The 19,989-nt window shown below is 43.0% G+C and overlaps 2 protein-coding genes across 2 annotated transcripts; one reads left to right on the forward strand and one right to left on the reverse strand.

Moving 5' to 3' along the window:
• Positions 1 to 178: 178 nt before the first annotated feature.
• irf7 (interferon regulatory factor 7) lies at positions 179 to 5,143 on the reverse strand. The gene is made up of 10 exons (XM_035789634.2): positions 4,986 to 5,143; positions 4,469 to 4,625; positions 4,036 to 4,207; positions 3,790 to 3,890; positions 3,582 to 3,633; positions 3,282 to 3,431; positions 2,906 to 3,111; positions 2,464 to 2,665; positions 2,098 to 2,213; positions 179 to 1,800 (listed from the first exon to the last, which is right to left on the reverse strand). Exons 1-10 carry the CDS (start codon positions 5,021 to 5,023, stop codon positions 1,630 to 1,632), a joined length of 1,365 nt encoding a protein of 454 aa, XP_035645527.1. The 5' UTR covers positions 5,024 to 5,143; the 3' UTR covers positions 179 to 1,629.
• An 11,716-nt stretch (positions 5,144 to 16,859) lies between these two features.
• On the forward strand, positions 16,860 to 18,894 carry LOC118396166 (achaete-scute homolog 1b-like). The gene has a single exon (XM_035790278.2). The coding sequence runs from the start codon at positions 17,031 to 17,033 to the stop codon at positions 17,973 to 17,975; it is 945 nt and encodes a 314-aa protein (XP_035646171.2). The 5' UTR covers positions 16,860 to 17,030; the 3' UTR covers positions 17,976 to 18,894.
• Positions 18,895 to 19,989: the final 1,095 nt, after the last annotated feature.

Genomic DNA, 19,989 nt, shown 5'->3' on the forward strand with positions numbered 1-19,989 from the left:
ACTACAGATCCTGGTTTGATTCCATGCTGTATCACAACTGGCTATGATTGGGAAGCATAGAGTGGCCTACCAGCGCAGTCCGGGTTAGGGTTTGGCTGGGGTAGGCCGTCATTGTAAATAACAATTTGTTCTTAACTGACTTGCCGAGTTAAATAAAGGAAACATGAAACAAGGGATGGACCAGGTTGACCTAATAAAGAGTTTATTGGTCCTATTTTGCATACTATACAATGTGCTGTTCAATGACAATAAAATAGTTGTTTGCTCAGTTTCAATACAATAAAATATATTTTTTCAAGACAAAATAATAGAGAACACAGACTGAAGGATTGAGCGACCAAGACAGGTTTAAAGTGTGACCCATAGGGACAGAAGCTGGGAATTCTTCAGTAGAAGAGAACAGACCACTAAATGAGACACTCAATACAGACAGGCTGAGACGGTGATTTGATTTTCACTTATAAAATACCTATCCCACAAACAATTGTAAAACAGTAATAAAACAGTTACAATGCCATATTCTCTGTTAACCTAACAAGAGAAGGATGGCCTCGCCTAGTGCATTACACACTGATTCATCATCAGAATAATGTAACACTATCAACATTTGTCTGACTTTTAAAGAGGGTTAAACCAAGGCCTTATACCTTAAAAAGGGTTAATAAATGATGTTATGATAAACTGTAAAGGCTCCTCTTCAGGAGACCTCTGTGTGTCTGTTAAAACCTGTTTTGAGTGTTGTGAGCTTCAGACACTATCAGAAGGCGTCTACATTCAGACTCCTCCTGTCTGGATCCCACCGTGGTTATCTGGTTTTCTGAGAACACAAGGCTGTCACAGACCTGATGAAACCAGCCCCCTGTCAGAAGATGCTTGCACTCGTTCACCTCGTCATGACCTATACTTGTGATGAAAGGTCAAGTTTCGGTCAAACTCACTTCTGAGTATTTACTTGCTGATAAGATGGTTCCTGCTGTCAGGGGGAGGTTAGATTTCTTAAAATGTTGTTGTTAGGGAAAGTAAGGTCAGGGGGATTGGGGAGGCTATATGAGTTACAGGATGTCTTAGACATTTTGCAGAACTTGGGTGAGAAACTATCATATACTGTTATACTGTAGTCCGTACCAACTTCTGCCTACAAATTGTATTACGAAAGGAGTATTTTTTTAATACTTAAACAAAGAGTCTGTTTTTCAGTCTGTTTGATAATTATATAGACCTGATCAATTGTTGAAGAAATTGACACTTTCAAATATCTACACATTTGAATTGTACATTATATTGTACATATAATTACAGATCAGATAGTTTACTGTTTGTAAAAATGTTTTTCCTGAGGGAATATTAAATTCGTGATATAGCTAATCAGTAGAGTAATGGACCAGTTAAATAAACAAGACCTAGCTGAGGTCTATTAGATACCATTCCTGGTCTAGAAGTACAGTAAAGTAACACAACCAGGGTTAGGGACACAACCATAGGACCAATTTGGGATAGATCCAAAGTGCGTGATTGGGACAGACTCAAGAGGTCTATTTAGTACTAGTCCTAGATAGGCTGGGTGGGGATGTGGTACCAATCCTAGATAGGTGCTAAGTGGCTGGGTGGGGTTGTGGTACGATTGGTGGTCTAGAAGTATTGCCCCATGGTGTGCTCTGGGCCGTCGGGCCAGGTGGCACTGATAAGCTCCATCAGGCTGTTGTGGTGGGAGATCTGCAGGCTGATGTTGTCGTTCTGGAGGGAAGATGCCCCCTCCCCCTGGGCCATCTCGTGGAAGTGACGACAGATCAAGGGAACCACCTGGGAAGCGAAGGGGAAACGGAGAGAAGGTGGGACAAGAGGAAAATAGAGGAGAGTGGAGGGGTAGGGAGAGGAAAATAGAGGAGAGTGGAGGGGTAGGGAGAGGAAAATAGAGGAGAGTGGAGGGGTAGGGAGAGGAAAATATTTAGAGAGAGAAGAGATTAATACAAAAAATACATATGCAGTAATTGCATTAGATTACACCCAATACATATTAGTTCATAACCAATTTGTTTTACGTTACTCTAAGCTGGCTGCTGCCTTGATGGTTAAAGCACATGAGAGAGAGATTTTTACCTTGACAATGATGAGTTTCTTCTCCAGGGGTTTTCCGTCTGGGAACTTCTCGCCAAAGCACATGTGGATGGTATAGTCAGGAGAGCCTCCTCTGTTCTCCTTAAATGCTATCAGCTCTAAATGGGTTCATGGATGTCAAAACATTGACATTAGACAAGTGGACAGAGGTTAGCATTATACTGATTTGTGTCTGTGTCAGAGATATGTGTGTGTGTGTGTGTGTGTGTGTGTGTGTGTGTGTGTGTGTGTGTGTGTGTGTGTGTGTGTGTGTGTGTGTGTGTGTGTGTGTGTGTGTGTGTGTGTGTGTGAGCTGATTCTTCATAGCTGTCTACATGGTCTTTGTGTAATCCGGTGAGCCAAACTTACCAGTCATGTACTTGTCGAAGCTCAACAGTTGTACCATTTCATTTTGGGGCATCTTCCTGGGTTCAGGGTGTGCCTCTCTGGGGTCACTAGTACTAGAGAACACATGGCATTTGTCCTGCCGGTAACCATAGATACCCGTGTTTCGTACCTCCAGGAGAAGACCCCTTTGGACACTCCCTAGGATGCAGTTGGTGTATTCAATCTGGTGGAAATGAAGGCAGAGGAAGAAAGAGGTACAGAGAAGTTAGTCTGGGATTTAAAAAATAGTTTTTGCTTGTCATGTTGCTAAGACTTGTTGTTAGTGTTTCATAATGCTATGTGCATTGCTAGTGAATGACCAGTCAGTTTCACGTGTATACAACAAAGACACACATTGGAAAACCACAGGTATGTACACAGAACGCCAGATAGTAGTGCAGGTGAATAGTAGCAGCACCCTTACCTGTTTGTGGTCTAGCAGGCCGTCAGTGCTGGGGAAGCAGAGGGTCTGGGCGTTGGGCTCAGGGACATCACACTGGTAGTGGAGCTGAACCATGGGGCCTGACACCTGGGTCTTCAACATCTCTCTCCTCCTGTAGGAGATGGTGATCTCCAGGTCATAGAGAGACGGCTGGGCAGCAGGCAGGTTGAGCAGGGCATCCTGGTTCACTGTGGGGAGATGGGAGAGGTCATCAAACAGGTCACATTTTACTACATGACTGAAATGCACTTTATTTTACGGTACAGAAATGACTAGACCTACATGGTAAAACGGTATTTACACAATAACAACAACAACTTGTATGTATGTATTTGTCCTTTTTTATTGACTTGTATACCGTGGACGTATGGCTGCTGTACTGGTACTGGGACTGGTGGTGGTGAGTGGTTCTGGGAGACTGGCTGGGGCTCTGTTAGAGGCTGGAAGGGGTAGCAGTCTTCTGGTACCACTGGGTGGTGTGTGTGTATATAGGTCTCTGCCCACTCCTCTGTGGAGAAGAACAAAAGGGAGATTTGAGAAAACTGGCCTCTTATCTCATTAGAAAGCTTTCTCAAGAAAAATATATAATTTTTGTGTGTGAGTAATAAACAACCCATTGTAAGGGGTTTACTTTCTACATGTGGGAGGTGTGCTGTACCAGTATGTTGGTTCAGGTCTATGGTGTTCACAAGCTTGAGTAGATTATCATGCTGTTTGGAGAAAAAATACATTCACAGATTTGATAATTTGTCCTCAAAAAATACTAAACAAGTGAGAATAGAACATAATAAATATAATAGTGTTTTCTAGGAGTGCAGAATTGGACAACCAGCTCCTAGTTCAATATAGATGTAATATTACTGTACCTCCATGCCTGGGGGGGTGTAGCCTGTAGAGGTGAGAGAGCTGTGGATGTCAATGTCATAGTCCACAGCAATTTCCTCTATGTGTGGGCTCCCATAGTTAGCTGTAACAAGAAGACATGATCAAAGTAAAGTTGAGGCAAGAGGAGACTTGCATTGGTTACCTGAGCTAGGCTTAGGCTTTAGCTCAGTGGGCTAACACTGTCTTGTGACACTTTAGATACATTACAAAAGCCTTATTGGTCATACACTCATTGTTGATAATCAGGTAGACTTTATGGGGATCGTCTGAGTCCTTGGAGTGGTCTTCCACCATCATGAAACGCTTGGTCAGGTTGTTCAGTACACAGCGGAAGTTAGTCTTCCACTTTGCCTTGTCATTGGGATGCGTGTTGATTTTACCACTGACCACTGCCCATGCCTGTAACCACCAAAGAATTTGGAAGTTTAATTTCTGAAATATCCTGTAGCTAGGAGGCAAAATAATGCCATGCCAACTGACCAAACCTGTCAACATAACAATGATGAAAGGCGAATTGAAGTATCATAACAAGTTAATAATATAATTGTATAACATTAAAATACCGTGACTCAAGATTTGCAGTTTGCAATAAAACCATAGCCCCTATTTCCTTGAATCTCTTCAACGCACTACCTCCCACGATGTAAGCCTATTCCTTACCCTGAATATTTTACTGTCGTCCTCGCAACAGTCCTTCCTAGAGATGTGTTTCCACGGGACTCTGAACTTGTTGTTGTCCACAAAACACAACCCGGCGTATTGCCCGGTCCACACCTGTTCTATCAGCCAGTCCGCAAACTGAGGTTTGGGGTTGCGACTGGAACATACAGAGAGGAAGCGGATACATACTTCAGAAAAGAGAGACAGTGGCTGAAACATTGGTGAGCGAATTGTCAATGGAAGAGCACTTGTTAATTTCACAGAGAGGGTGAAAGGAGAGAGGGAGAGAGACTGTATCATTCCACTATACGTTCAACAATCAATTCAATCGGTAGGGTACCAAGGTTTTTACAGTAGAAGCACACTACAATCACTGGTAAGCATTGCCGAGCTCATTGGAATATCCATTCCTAACTCTATTTTACGGTAACCGTTATCAGTAACTATAACTAGCCTTCTAGTCTGCATATTGCGAGAACATATCTGTTTACCTCACGTGCAAATATAAAAATATTACCTTTGCATCTTTAATGCTGAGCCACGTACTCCTGTCATACAATGGAAGTGTACTACTACGCGTTCTTCTAATTGTTTCCAGGTACATTGGCACAATATTTTTTATAGGCGTCGTGATGTCAGATAGAGGGAGTTCCCCTGGACAGAGAGGAGGAGGAGGAGATTAATTTAATATGGTATTTCCGATGGTACTTTAATATTAAAATACATGTATGTGTATCCAACTCATTGGTTTGGTATAATAGTGGGTGTTACGCGATGACAAACGCCAGTCTGAAAGTGAAAGTTAGTCTGCGAAATAATCTTGTCACCAACTGATGATGAAACAAACAAAGTAGGCCATTTTTTTTCTCACACTGAAGTTTGCAATCAAACTGTGTCAGGGTAAGACATAGTAAGATGTGTGACAAACATGTATTAAATCAATCTGACTCTTATACAGAGAGATCAGCATCGATTCCTATTTTGACAACAGGCTGAAAGCGTGCAGATAGAACGCCTCACTGAAGTTGAAATGTCATCCACCTTGTTCTGGAGTTTTGTTTTGGATATCTATACCTAGATATGAATTGATTTGGGACTGGGTTTGGGAAAGCATGTCGGTTAATTATAATGTATCAAAATAATCAGTACGATTACATTGCGGGGGAATGAATGACCCATCATTTACTCACTTCAATACACCTGTAGCATTCCATTTAGCTGGTTTCTTTAGAATTTAACTCAGATTTGTGTCTTATGTAAATGAATATCCATGAGTGGAAATTCCTCTATGGAAAACTAGCCAGACTACTTTGTTGCTTTGTTAGCATTGTAACCAGTGTCAACTGTAGTCACTATTCTGTTGGTCCTTTCATTGCATTGATATTGCACAATACATCCATAAACCAGGGAACTTCAGGGGATTACAGGCATGGCCCACAAGACAAATCCCTGTATCAGTGATCTACAGTGCATTTGGAAAATATTAAGACCCCTTTGCTTTGTCTACATTTTGTTACATTACAGCCTTATTCTAAAATGGATTAAATTACTTTTCCCCTCATAACTCTACACACATACCCCATAACGACAAAGCAAAAACAGCTTTTTAAAGACATTTTTGAAAAAGTATTCAAAATAAAAAACAAATACATGATTTACATAAGTATTCAGACCCTTTGCCATGAGACTCGAAATTGAGCTCAGGTGCATCCTGTTTCCATTGATCATCCTTGAGATGTTTCTACAACTTGATTAGAGTCCACTTGTGGTTAATTGAATTGGTTGAACATAATATGGAAACAGACTATAGTTTTGGCAAGTCGGTGAGGACATCTACTTTGTGCATGACACAAGTCATTTTTCCAACAATTGTTTACAGACAGATTATTTCACTTATAATTCAATGTATCACAATTCCAGTGGGTCAGAAGTTTACATACACTAAGTTGACTGTGCAGCTTGGAAAATTCCAGAAAATGATGTCATGGCTTTAGAAGCTTCTGATAGGCTAATCGACATCATTTGAGTCAATTGGAGGTGTACCTGTGGATGTATTTCAAGGCCTACCTTCAAACTCAGTGCCTCTTTGTTTGACATCATGGGAAAATGAAAATAAATCAGCCAAGACCCCAGAAAATAAATGTAGACCTCCACAAGTCTGGTTCATCCTTGGGAGCAATTTCCAAACGTCTGAAGGTACTATGTTCATCTGTACAAACAAAAGTACGCAAGTATAATCACCATGGGACTACGCAGCCATCATACCGCTCAGGAAGGAGATGCGTTCTGTCTCCTAGAGATGAATGTACTTTGGTGCGAAAAGTTCAAAACAATCCCAGAGCAACAGCAAAGGACCCTGTGAAGATGATGGAGGAAACAGGTACAAAAGTATCTATATCCACAGTAAAACAAGTCCTATATCGACATAACCTGAAAGGCCGCTCAGCAAGGAAGAAGCCACTGCTCCAAAACCACCATAAAAAAGCCACACTACGGTTTGCAACTGCACATGGGGACAAAGATCGTACTTTTTGGAGAAATGTCCTCTGGTCTGATGAAACAAAAATAGAACTGTTTGGCCTTTAATGACCATCGTTATGTTTGGAGGAAAAAGGGGGAGGCTTGCAAGCTGAAGAACACCATCCCAACTGTGAAGCACAGGGGTGGCAACATCATGTTGTGGGGGTGCTTTGCTTCAGGAGGGACTGGTGCACTTCACAAAATAGATGGCATCATGAGGAAAGAAAATTATGTGGATATATTGAAGCAACATCTTAAGACATCAGTCAGGAAGTTAAAGCTTGGTCGCAAATGGGTCTTCCAACCCCAAGCATACTTCCAAAGTTGTGGCAAAATGGCTTAAGGACAACAAAGTCAAGGTATTGTACCTCATCCCATAGAGAATTTGTGGGCAGAACTGAAAAAGCGTGTGTGAGCAAGGAGGCCTACAAACCTGACTCAGTTACACCAGCTCTGTCAGGAGGAATGTGTCACACCATGGCCTTAGAGAGACTTTTTATTTTTCTATTTGGTTAGGTCAGGGTGTGATTTGGGTAGGCATTCTAGTTTGTCTATTTCTTTGTTGGTCGGGTATGGTTCCCATTCAGAGGCAGCTGTCTATCGTTGTCTCTGATTGGGAATCATACTTAGGCAGCCCTTTTTCCCACCTTCAGTTGTGGGATCTTGTTTGCGTAGTTGCTTTCTGCACTGCATATAGCTTTACGTTTGTTTTGCATTTTGTTGTTTTTTGGTGTCATTTGAAATAATTGTACACTGCTTAAAAAAATAAAGGGAACACTTAAACAACACAATGTAACTCCAAGTCAATCACACTTCTGTGAAATCAAACTGTCCACTTAGGAAGCAACACTGATTGACAATAAATTTCACATGCTGTTGTGCAAATGGAATAGACAACAGGTGGAAATTATAGGCAATTAGCAAGACACCCCCAATAAAGGAGTGGTTCTGCAGGTGGTGACCACAGACCACTTCTCAGTTCCTATGCTTCCTGGCTGATGTTTTGGTCACTTTTGAATGCTGGCGGTGCTTTCACTCTCGTGGTAGCATGAGATGGAGTCTACAACCCACACAAGTGGCTCAGGTAGTGCAGCTCATCCGGGATGGAACATCAATGCGAGCTGTGGCAAGAGGGTTTGCTGTGTCTGTAAGCGTAGTGTCCAGAGCATGGAGGCGCTACCAGGAGACAGGCCAGTACATCAGGAGACGGGGAGGAGGCCGTAGGAGGGCAACAACCCAGCAGCAGGACCGCTACCTCCGCCTATGTGCAAGGAGGTGCAGGAGGAGCACTGCCAGAGCCCTGCAAAATGACCTCCAGCAGGCCACAAATGTGCATGTGTCTGCTCAAATGGTCAGAAACAGAAACAGACTCCATGAGGGTGGTATGATTGCCCGACGTCCACAGGTGGGGGTTGTGCTTACAGCCCAACACCGTGCAGGACATTTGGCATTTGCCAGAGAACACCAAGATTGGCAAATTTGCCACTGGTGCCCTGTGCTCTTCACAGATGAAAGCAGGTTCACACTGAGCACATGTGACAGAGTCTGGAGACGCCGTGGAGAACGTTCTGCTGCCTGCAACATCCTCCAGCATGACCGGTTTGGCGGTGGGTCAGTCATGTTGTGGGGTGGCATTTCTTTGGGGGGCCGCACAGCCCTCCATGTGCTCGCCAGAGGTAGCCTGACTGCCATTAGGTACCGAGATGAGATCCTCAGACCCCCTGTGAGACCATATGCTGGTGCGGTTGGCCCTGGGTTCCTCCTAATGCAAGACAATGCTAGACCTCATGTGGCTGGAGTGTGTCAGCAGTTCCTGCAAGAGGAAGGCATTGATGCTACGGACTGGCCCGCCCGTTCCCCAGACCTAAATCCAATTGAGCACATCTGGGACATCATGGCTCGCTCCATCCACCAACGCCACGTTGCACCACAGACTGTCCAGGAGTTGGCGGATGCTTTAGTCCAGGTCTGGGAGGAGATCCCTCAGGAGACCATCCGCCACCTCATCAGGGGCAGGCGTTGTAGGGAGGTCATACAGGCACGTGGAGGCCACACACTACTGAGCCTCATTTTGGCTTGTTTTAAGGACATTACATCAAAGTTGGATCAGCCTGTAGTGTGGTTTTCCACTTTAATTTTGAGTGTGACTCCAAATCCAGACCTCCATGGGTTGATAAATTTGATTTCCATTGATAATTTGTGTGATTTTGTTGTCAGCACATTCAACTATGTAAAGAAAAAAAGTATTTAATAAGAATATTTCATTAATTCAGATCTAGGATGTGTTATTTTAGTCTTCCCTTTATTTTTTTGAGCAGTGTATAATGTACGCCTACCACGCTGCACCTTGATCTCCTTCTAACAACGGACGTAACAGAATCGGCCAAAAATCACCCAACTGATTGTGGGAAGCTTGTGTTTGGCTACCCGAAACGTTTGACTCAAGTTAAACAATTTAAAGGCAATGTTACCAAGTACTAATTGAGTGTATGTAAACTTCTGACCCACTGGGAATGTGATGAAAGAAATAAAAGTTGAAATAAATCAGTCTCTTTACTATTATTCTGACATTTCACATTCTTAAACACATTCTAAATTTCCTAAAACAGGGATTCTTTACTAGGATTAAATGTCAGATATTGTGAAAAAATTAGTTTAAATGTATTTGGCTGTAAACTTGTAAACTTTCGACTTCAACTGTATTTTAATGTGATATTTCAGTTTTTTGTTTGTCATACATTTGTGTGTAGATTGATGAGGGGGAAAAATACAATTTCTATATATATATATATTTTTACTTTTACCCCCCAATTTTGTTGTATCCAATTGGTAGTTACAGTCTTGTCTCACTGCTGCAACTCCCTGTACAGACTCAGGAGAGGCGAAGGTTGAGAGCCATGCGTCCTCCGAAACACGACCCAACCAAGCCGCACTGCTTCTTGACACAATACCCACTTAACCCGAAAGCCAGCCACACCAATGTCAGCGTGCACTGCGCCCGGCCTGCCACAGGAGTCGCTAGTGCGCGATGGAACGGCCAAACCCTCCCCTAACCCGGACAATGCTGGGCCAATTGTATGGCACCCCATGGGTCTCCCGGTCGCGACCGGCTGCGACAGAGCCTGGACTCGAACCCAGAATCTCTAGTGGCGAAAAAATACAATTGAATACATTTTAGAATAAGGCTGTTAATATAACAAAATGTGGAAAAGTCAAGGGGTCTGAATACTTTCCGAATGCACATTGTTGTAGTGACTTTAAATAATAATAAAAATATATATCAAAGGTGATACAATGCAGTTATATTTGGTTATAAGAAGTATGTGCATGAAAATAACAGTAAATTCCACTGCAGCCCTTTGAATTTATTTCAAGCATTGTCAAGCATATTAATTCCTTTTACAAGCCACCCTCCTGCTTCAGGAATGTGGCCACTTGACTGGATAGTAGTAGTGGATTGGGTTGCAGTCTGAGAGCAATCCTTCATTTAGGGTTTGTTTGCTAACCATTTTTTTATTTTAATTTAACCTTCACTTAACTAGGCAAGTCAGTTAAGAACAATTCTTATTTACAATAACAGCCTAGGAACAGTGGGTTAACTGTTTTGTTCCAGGGCAGAACAACATATTTTTACCTTATCAGCTCAGGGATTCGATCTTGCAACATTTCAGTTACTAGTCCAACACTCTAACCACTAGGCTACCTGCCGCCCATAACAGCTGCTGAGAGTGACGTGTTATTGGTTGTGAGAATCCAGGGTGGCTCACCACAGATAGTCACTTATGAAACTTCACTGTAAATACAAGATTAGGTTTTGTTCCTACTAAAATAACAACACATCTCTAGATAGACTGATGCTATCTATATATGCCCATTCATACATTCTCACCAGGCATCTGCAGATCTCCTGTTACATGTGTCCAATTCTGTAACTAAACACTGCCTTTGATTCAAGTTACCATGCAGCCAGTCAGACAGACATAATACTCTGTATTTTTGATGGTCATTAATTTATCCAAGAGTTACTGAATGTTTTCACCTTCAGTTTGCTCCACTGTTCACCTTGGTTTGAAAGTAAGCTATAGACAACAGTTATTTTCCTGTGCATTTCCTGTACATTGAATAGGAGCAGGTCAAGCTGAACATCACTGTCCTGACGTGAGGTATAAGAAATGGGACTGAGAGTTTCAAAGTGAAAAATCTGCAGGTGTGTTGTTATATAATGTGCTTATGGTGAGACATGGTAAAAAATAAGTCAGACAGTGAGGAGAGTGAGAGGGAGTGGGGATGCCCTCTTCTTGATGAGAGAACCTTTAATGTTGTCTCTCAGCTGGGCCTAGAATAACACTTCCTCTTTCCAGCCCTCCTCTTTCAATACAACCACACTGACATGCAACAGGGGGAAACACCAGGATATACAGTGCATTCTGAAAGTATTCAGACCACTTGACTTTTTCCACATTATGTTACTTTACCATATTATAAAATTGATTAAATCGTTTTTTCCCCCCCAATCTACACATAATACCCCATAATGACAAAGCAAAAACAGTTTTTTAGGATTTTTCTACAATGTATATATATAAAAAATATTATCACATTTACATAATTATTCAGACCCTTTACTCAGTTCCTTAGACAGCGATTACAGCCTAGACTCCTCCTGGGTATGACGCTACAAACTCAGCTCTTCTCTGCAGATCCTCTCAAGCTCTGTCAGGCTGGATGGGGATTGTTGCTGCACAGCTATTTTCAGATGTCTCTAGATGTTTGATTGGGTTCAAATCCGGGCTCTGGCTGGGCCACTCAAGGACATTCAGAGACTTGTCCCGAAGCCACTCCTGTGTTGTCTTGGCTGTGTGCTTATGGTTGTTGTCCTGTTGGAAGGTGAACCTTCGTCCCAGTCTGAGGTCCTGAGTGCTCTGAAGCAGGTTTTCATCAAGGATCTCTCTGTACTTGGCTCTGTTCATCTTTCCCTCGATCCTGACTCGTCTCATAGTTCCTGCCTCTGAAAAACATCCCCACAGCATGATGCTGCCACGACTGCAATTCACCATAGGGATGGTTCCAGGTTTTCTTCAGACGTGACGCTTGGCATTCAGGCCAAATAGTTCAATTTTGGTTTCATCAGACCAGAGCATCGTGTTTCTCATGGTCTGAGAGTCCTCCAAGCAGACAGTCATGTGCCTTTTACTGAGGAATGGCTTCCATCTGGCCACTCTACCATAAAGGCCTGATTGGTGGAGTGCTACAGAGATGGTTGTCCTTCTGGAAGGATCTCCCATCTCCACAAAGGAACTCTAGAGCTTTGTCAGAGTGACCATCGTGTTCTTGGTCACCTCCCTGACCAAGGCCCTTCTCCCCCGATTGCTCAGTTTTGCTGAGCGGCCAGCTCTAGCAAGAGTCTTGGTGATTCCAAACTTCTTCCATTTAAGAATGATGGAGGCCACTGTGTTCTTGGAGACCTTCAATGCTGCAGACATCTTTTGGTACCCTTCCCCAGATCTGTGCCTCAACATAATCCTGCTCTACAGACAATTCCTTCGACTTCATGACTTGGTGTTTGCTCTGACATGCCCTGTCAACTGTGGGACCTTATATAGACAGGTGTGTGCCTTTCCAAATCATGTCCAATCAATTGAATTTACCACAGGTGGACTCCAATCAAATTGTTGAAACATCTCAAGGATGATCAATTGAAACAGGATGCACCTGAGCTCAACTTTGAGTCTCATAGCAAAAGGGTCTGAATACTTATGTCAATAAGATATCAGGGAAGGGTTCTGAAAACTTTCTGAATGCACTGTATAATCATATTTCCTCCTTTTTCTAGATTCATCTGACCTCTCACCCACAGGTCATGAGTAGGAAGCGTTGGTACCACACAAGTGTGAAAAACCGAAAGTCATATCACTGTCTATTACTAAGCACTGTGGCAGTCTAGTACTCTCTCATCGCAAGGGAGCCTCTGTTTTGCATATTCTGACCTATTCTAATTCCACCATCACCTTAAAGCTATTTTCACTGCCTCAGTGAGCCTTACCAAGTCATCACACTCTGGTTTACCTGTGTTTTGTTAAAACTAAATCAGGTCTTAAACCTACATTATTGTCGGGAGTTTACATCCACTTAGGTTGTTGTCATTAAAACTTGTTTTTCTTTTTCAACCACTCCACAAATGTCTTGTTAACAAACTATAGTTTTAGCAAGTCGGTGAGGACATCTACTTTGTGCATGACATAAGTCATTTTTCCAACAATTGTTTACAGACAGATTATTTCACTTATAATTCACTGTATCACAATTCCAGCAAAGGACATTGTGAAGATGCTGGAGGAAACAGGTACAAAAGTATCTATATCCACAGTAAAACAAGTCCTATATCGACATAACCTGAAAGGCCGCTCAGCAAGGAAGAAGCCACTGCTCCAAAACCGCCATAAAAAAGCCAGACTACTGTTTGCAACTGCAAATGGGACATAGATTGTACTTTTTGTAGAAATGTCCTCTGGTCTGTTGAAACAAAAATTGTTTGGCCATAATGACCATTGCTATGTTTGGAGGAAAAAGGGGGAGGCTTGCAAGCTGAAGAACAGCTTCCCAACTGTGAAGCACAGGGGTGGCAGCATCATGTTGTGGGGGTGTGTGTTTTGCTGCAGGAGGGACTGGTGCACTTCACAAAATAGATGGCATCACGAGGAATGAAAATTATGTGGATATATTGAAAAAACATCTCAAGACATCAGTCAGCAAGTTAAAGCTTGGTCGCAAATGGGTCTTCCAAATGGACAATGACCCTAAGCATACTTCCAAAGTTGTGTCAAAATGGCCTCAGGACAACAAAGTCAAGGTATTGGAGTGGCCGTCACAAAGCCCTGACTTCAATCCTATAGAACATTTGTGGGTAGAACTGAAAAAGCATGTGTGAGTAAGGAGGCCTACAAACCTGACTCAGTTACACCAGCTATGTCAGGAGGAATGGGCCAAAATTCACCCAACTGATTGTGGGAAGCTTGTGGAAGGCTACCCGAAATGTTTGACCCAAGTTAAACATTTTAAAGGCAATGCTACCAAGTACTAATATAGTTTATGTAAACTTCTGACCCACTGGGAATGTGATGAAAGAAATAAAAGCTGAAATAAATAATTCTCTCTACTATTATTCTGACATTTCACATTCTTAAAATAAAGTGGTGATCCTAACTGACCTAAGACAGGGCATTTTTACTAGGATTAAATGTCAGGAATGGTGAAAAACGGAGTTTAAATGTATTTGGCTAAGGTTTATGTAAACGTCCGACTTCAACTGTGTACAGTATGCTCCACCATGCCAGTCTCAGGAATGGGGAAGCAATACTCACTCTAGCTGAACACTTCCCTCTTCCTGCTCATTGGAAATGTTGTTTTGCCCTGGTCCGTGATGTGTCTCTTTATAGGAGCAGGCCCTTGTGGCTCTGTGGTCGTGTGAAAGCCTCTGGATTGACACTGGGGAAGGATGTAGCTCCCTCATCCAGACGGCATAGTGCAGTTTTCACATCCCTATTCACACACACACACGCACGCTCACACGCACCCACATGCATGCACGCACGCACACACGCACGCACACACACACACGCACAAACCCACACGGATGTCAAGGGGCTATAATGAAGGGGACCTGTTTCTGTGTTACACAGGCCTTTGGTGGAGAATGGACTAGAGTGGATAGAGGTTTACTCAAGTGTGTGTTAGGGTTAAAGGATTATTTCAGAAATGTTTAGGAAAATCTCTTAGTTGAAATTGTCTTCTCGCTTTAGCTTGTGATTAGCATTTGTCATACCAGGAAGTCAGTCTATTTCCACAAAGAAATGTATGAAAAATGCATGAATACCAGTAAGACAGTTTGGGCACTGGATTGGGGCCACTCTTTCAGTTTACCAGTTCCAGTATATCTAATTTATTCAGCATTTTGCAGCACTGAGAGGAGTATTGTTGAGCAGACAATTAAGAGAGAAGGTCTGTACCCCCAAGGCTCCTGTATTATAGGGAGCTTTGAGGGGGAAATCCACACTGCATCTCCTGGGAGACTGAGAACTTCAGAAACAACCACCTCTCTCTATTTTTCTCTCTCTGTTTCACTATTTACCCTTCTGCCATTCTATATATCTGTATACCTTTCTCTCTGTCTATGTCGGTCTATCTGTGTCTCTGATTCTCTGTCCCTCTCACTCTCCCTGTCTTCCTCTTCTATCTAAATCGACTGGTAAGAATCAGTATCTACTGTAACTCTGTAAAGTACCCCAGAGTATAGACTAAAGACCTCTGATACTTTATACGTATAGGTTGTTTTCATTACTATGAGCACTGAAGATCATGAGGATCATAAACAGATGTACTGTACAGACCCACACTGTTTGGAGGTGGGTTTTGCATCACTAGTTGAAACTAGTTTCACCACCAGGTACAGGTTTGACCAGTTCTGACCTGCATATCATAATAGACCAACACAACTAACTGTCGGTTATAGTTTCTGATATTTTTTTTTTTATATAGGCCTACTGCACATTGGGAAACAGCTATGAAGCAGAGCTGATGTAAACACCTCATCCATATTCCCTATCATCACTTAATACATCAATCCCATACTAGCCTATTGTGTTCTTGTGGGTGCCTTATTTTAACTCAGAGACATATAATAATCAAAGCGTAACAGGCAAGTGGCCTACACAAGTACGTTTTTTTGACAAACCATAGCCCCAATCTTGAACGTAATCCGCTGCTGCTCTCTACTGGCCGAGTCTTGGGAAAGACAATAGGATTGTACAGCGTGATTATTTATTTTCACCGCCAGAGGTCACTACGTGTTCATTTTGATTCATTCCCGAAAGCAACTTGACAAGATATTCGACGAGATGTCTCGTTGAAAGTACTTTGAGATAACTGCACATGACACAGAGAAACGGAGAGGGTTATAGATTTAAATGTTAGACTATTTGTTGAAAAAAGCTCACTGAATAAACTTGTTTTGTAAGAGCGGGAAATTTTTCTAGTTATCCGAGCGCTAAAGTACAAAATGTTGAACATATGAAAGAATGAGAAATAATTCTGTATATTGTCCTATTTAAACATTCTATGGAGGATTAGTGTTGTGCAGCCGTTTGACCATAAATAACATAAGGACTGTTACTGGAACGTGCTGTCCAATCGAATGTGGTGCTGAAAAAGGCAATCCATCAACCACGTTGAAACTCGCCTAAAACGAAAACACAAACTTCAGTGTGGTACCTGAAGTTGTATATTTATTAATACTTCAATGTGCGTAATAACTGAATAATTAAATAGGCTTATTTAGGCTATAACATATTATCCTAAACACCCAACTCCGTGTATGGAATACACTTTTTACGCATGACATTTGGGGCTTGCGTTTAAGAGTTGGAATGGCACAGAATCCAACAGAAAATCAGCTGTCAATATATCCAAGCAGTAGATGCTTGTATATCTACGCAGACAATGTGCACCTATAGAGCACTAGTTTTGGGGGGTCATTACGCACGGCAGCGATATGCCATTTGCAGACATACCCACACGTCATAAACATTATGTTTACCTTAAATTAATCGTGTTTCTATGCTACTTCTATAATGGCCAATTATTCTATACAGAGACACGCTTGCCATTTATTTTCCTCTCTAAGGCTGTAACCTGGATACCGGAGAGAGCGTCTTTGGTATTTGGGATTTTAAAGAGTGAGAGGAGAGGGGTGGAGTGGGGGAAGACTGATAATTTGAAGACTTGCCAGGGGTATATTGTCAAATTCAAAAGGCATTTCAAAGAACCAAACCATTCCCCTTTCTTCATTCTCTCCTTTTTTCTAATTATTTCTCTCTATTTCTTTATTTTCTCCGGGTTGCAGTCCGTTTGAATCCACCAATGGGCTTTCAAGTTGGAGACATTGGAATGTAAATGAGCCCAGCGCGTGCTCCTGGCGCAGTGAAAGCTCTGGATTGTTTACTGAGCTCCCGGAGCCACGCGCCTGGCTCGCGGAGTCGGCTAGCAGATGAATCACACAGCAGCGGGCGGGGCCTCGCGGGGAAGCGTGCGTCTCCAACGGGTGGGGTGTGTGGGGCGCGTGTTGAAAAAGAGGAGTGCTGCCAAAGTTTGGGTCAGATCGGCTCTTGAAGTAAGCAAGCGCAGTCAAGAAAGACTTGGACACCAAATAGTCACAGCGCGCTCCAGCTATAGCCACACGGCTCCCACGCGAAGGACACGAGAGCAGTGCTCTGTAAACCTCTGTCTATTTAAAAAAAAGCTCTTCTTCCACGGAGTGTCTTTCTGTGAGGCTGCGCTGTTGCAACCCACATCTGTCAGTAGCCCTGTCTCACCACCAACCAACATGGAGACTACCACCATCACCACCACGCAAGTGGCGCAGAACGCATACACTGGACTGATGGAGAGGCGCACCACCATTACCTTGCACGCCCCAGCCCAGGAGTGCGCTCTCCCCAATGACACCATTGCAGCCGGTTACCAAAGCAAGACCACGGTGCTGAAAAGACAGCGCTCCAGCTCTCCGGAGCTCCTGCGCTGCAAGCGGCGGCTCAGCTTTAACGGACTCGGCTACTCCATCCCCCAGCAGCTGCCCGTAGCCGTGGCCCGGCGGAACGAGCGCGAGAGGAACCGGGTCAAACAAGTCAACATGGGCTTCCAGACGCTGCGTCAGCACGTGCCCAACGGGGCAGCCAACAAGAAGATGAGCAAAGTGGAGACACTGCGGTCCGCGGTGGAATATATCCGAGCCCTGCAGCAGCTACTAGACGAGCATGATGCAGTGTCTGCCACCTTCCAGTGCGGGGTGCCTTCGCCTACCATCTCCAACAGCTACTCGGCCGAGCCGGAGTCACCCCACTCCACCTGTTCCTCCGATGAGGGGAGCTATGAGCCCCTGAGCTCCGAGGAGCAGGAGCTGCTGGACTTTACCACCTGGTTCGACAGATACTGAGACACACCCAGGTCGTTACCACACAACAGCACCCGTGTATAAACAGGAGCGTATTCAATCAAAAGGGACGCAAAGTTGAAAAGAATGACAAGTTATTTTATTCACTCTGCAGGCGAGACACTCGTGGACACACTCTTGGCACCGACTTTCTCTCTCTCTCCCATCGCCAGGCAGCGTCTGCAGGTACAAGGCAATGAGAGGGGAAAGTAACTCAGAGTTACGGTTGCTATGCTACAAGAGACAAGAGAGTCGAACTGCGCTTGGGTTCCCTTCGGAATAACAGGGTAGAGAGACTGTTCGCGCACTCATGGACAAAGCGTCGAAGGACGAAAGACTGCACTTCAGTGACGCGTGGAATTACGTCTTTATCGATGACTTTGAATACGAGCAATTAGTGAATGAAACAGCAGCTGTGGAGACTGCACAGTATTTCAGCGGAAGTGCATGGTTGTGGCTCCCAAGTACTTTGCTGTCATTGGCAGTTTCACATGAGAGCAAACCGGCCTATTTTAACTGCCTGCATCTGCTGGGAAGATTGTATAGAAGATGTACTTTGGTGCCCATTGTCTGAAATTGAAATTCTTATTTGTTCAATAGCCTATAAATACTTATTTTTGTTAATTGAGATAAACTAAACAAAGTTCCGCAATAATGAAGACTGCCACTTTGCTGACCGTGAGTGCGCATGAGATAGCCATGACTGGACCAGTGGACAGTTAAATTGGCAAGTATGTCTGTGTCAAGCCATTGGTCAGCAATAGACCTCTACAGCTTCCCGTGAAAGATTGAAGGGTTTTATGTGGGATGGAGACCTTTATCAATGTATGCACTTGCTCTCCGTTTCTCGTAGACTCATATGACTCAGATTTTAACAGATATATTTTGTGTAAACATTTTTTTATGAATAAAGATAACTATATTTATATAACACTGTGTGGTGTTGTTGCATTATTGTGTGGACACGGTTATTTTTAATCATCTTTCTCAAATAGTAGGTAGCTTAGGCCTGACAGACATGCTCACAAATAATAGGCTACCTGATTTGATTATTATGTAGGCACACCTGACATATAGGCTATTTCAAATCAAATCGTATTTGACTAACAGTGAAAGGTTTAGACTAACAGTGAAATTCTTTCTTACGGCCCTTTTCCAACAATGCAGAGTGAAAGTTAAAGATTAAAAAATATTAAAATGAAAATAGAAAGTGACATGAGGAATAAGTACACAGTGAATAAGGAATAACAATAATGAGTAAAACACAACATGGCTAGGCCTATATACAGGGAGTACCAGTACCAAGTCGATGCGCATGGAGTGTGGCACAAGGTAATTGAGGTAGCTATGTACATATAGGTAGGGGTAAAATGACTAGTATATATAATAGACTCAAATATATCAAATACAGATATATCTGAGGTTCTGCACTGAGCAAACAGACACTTCTTCTGTGGTTCTATTCAAAGGGTTAGTCTGACCTTTTACAGAGTTGTTTCGGCACACAAAGGAAAACTGCGCAGCTGTGTGAGTGCTCAATAACCATTTAAAGACGTGCATATATATATACCTTGCGCTTTGTCTGCATAGAGAACAGGGAGATTAATATTACGTTTCATGCACTGCATTGTTTCTTTTTCATGCTCTCTCTCTTTGCGCAACCCGGAGGGCCTGGAGCAGATCGGGTGGGAGAGTGGGAGAGAGAGAGAGAGAGAGAGGGGGGGGGGTATATAGCCTACTATTCACTTTCCTCAAAGGGGTAGGCCTAAAATCACTTTGAAATATGGCTCAGGGAACGTCAGGAAGACAATGCAGCGGGTCAAACATTCTTATTGGTCGATTGAGATCAATCAAAAAAAGAAACTGGGGTTGTAGACTACTTGTATATTTGACGGTGTTTATCAGGGCACATAGAACCCAATCAAAACTGCAATCTCCCGAGAAATGGGGAGCACACCCCATTGTGCTCAACATTGAGTGGCTTTTGTGCCTCATTATCCTTACACTCTTAGAAAAA

This window comes from Oncorhynchus keta, chromosome 17 (genome assembly GCF_023373465.1).
Source record: "Oncorhynchus keta strain PuntledgeMale-10-30-2019 chromosome 17, Oket_V2, whole genome shotgun sequence".
NCBI lineage: Eukaryota > Metazoa > Chordata > Actinopteri > Salmoniformes > Salmonidae > Oncorhynchus > Oncorhynchus keta.

Bases quoted from the DNA above. Each gene is read 5' to 3' on its own strand.
- LOC118396166 (XM_035790278.2), top strand. From the start codon at position 17,031: ATGAATCACACAGCAGCGGGCGGGGCCTCGCGGGGAAGCGTGCGTCTC.
- irf7 (XM_035789634.2), bottom strand. From the start codon at position 5,023: ATGACAGGAGTACGTGGCTCAGCATTAAAGATGCAAAG. The intron at 3,891-4,035 runs GTATGACCAATA...TTCTTGTTACAG, and splicing joins CCTGATTATCAACAATGAGT to CTAACTATGGGAGCCCACAC. The intron at 3,112-3,281 runs GTATACAAGTCA...ATCTCCCCACAG, and splicing joins ACAGCAGCCATACGTCCACG to TGAACCAGGATGCCCTGCTC.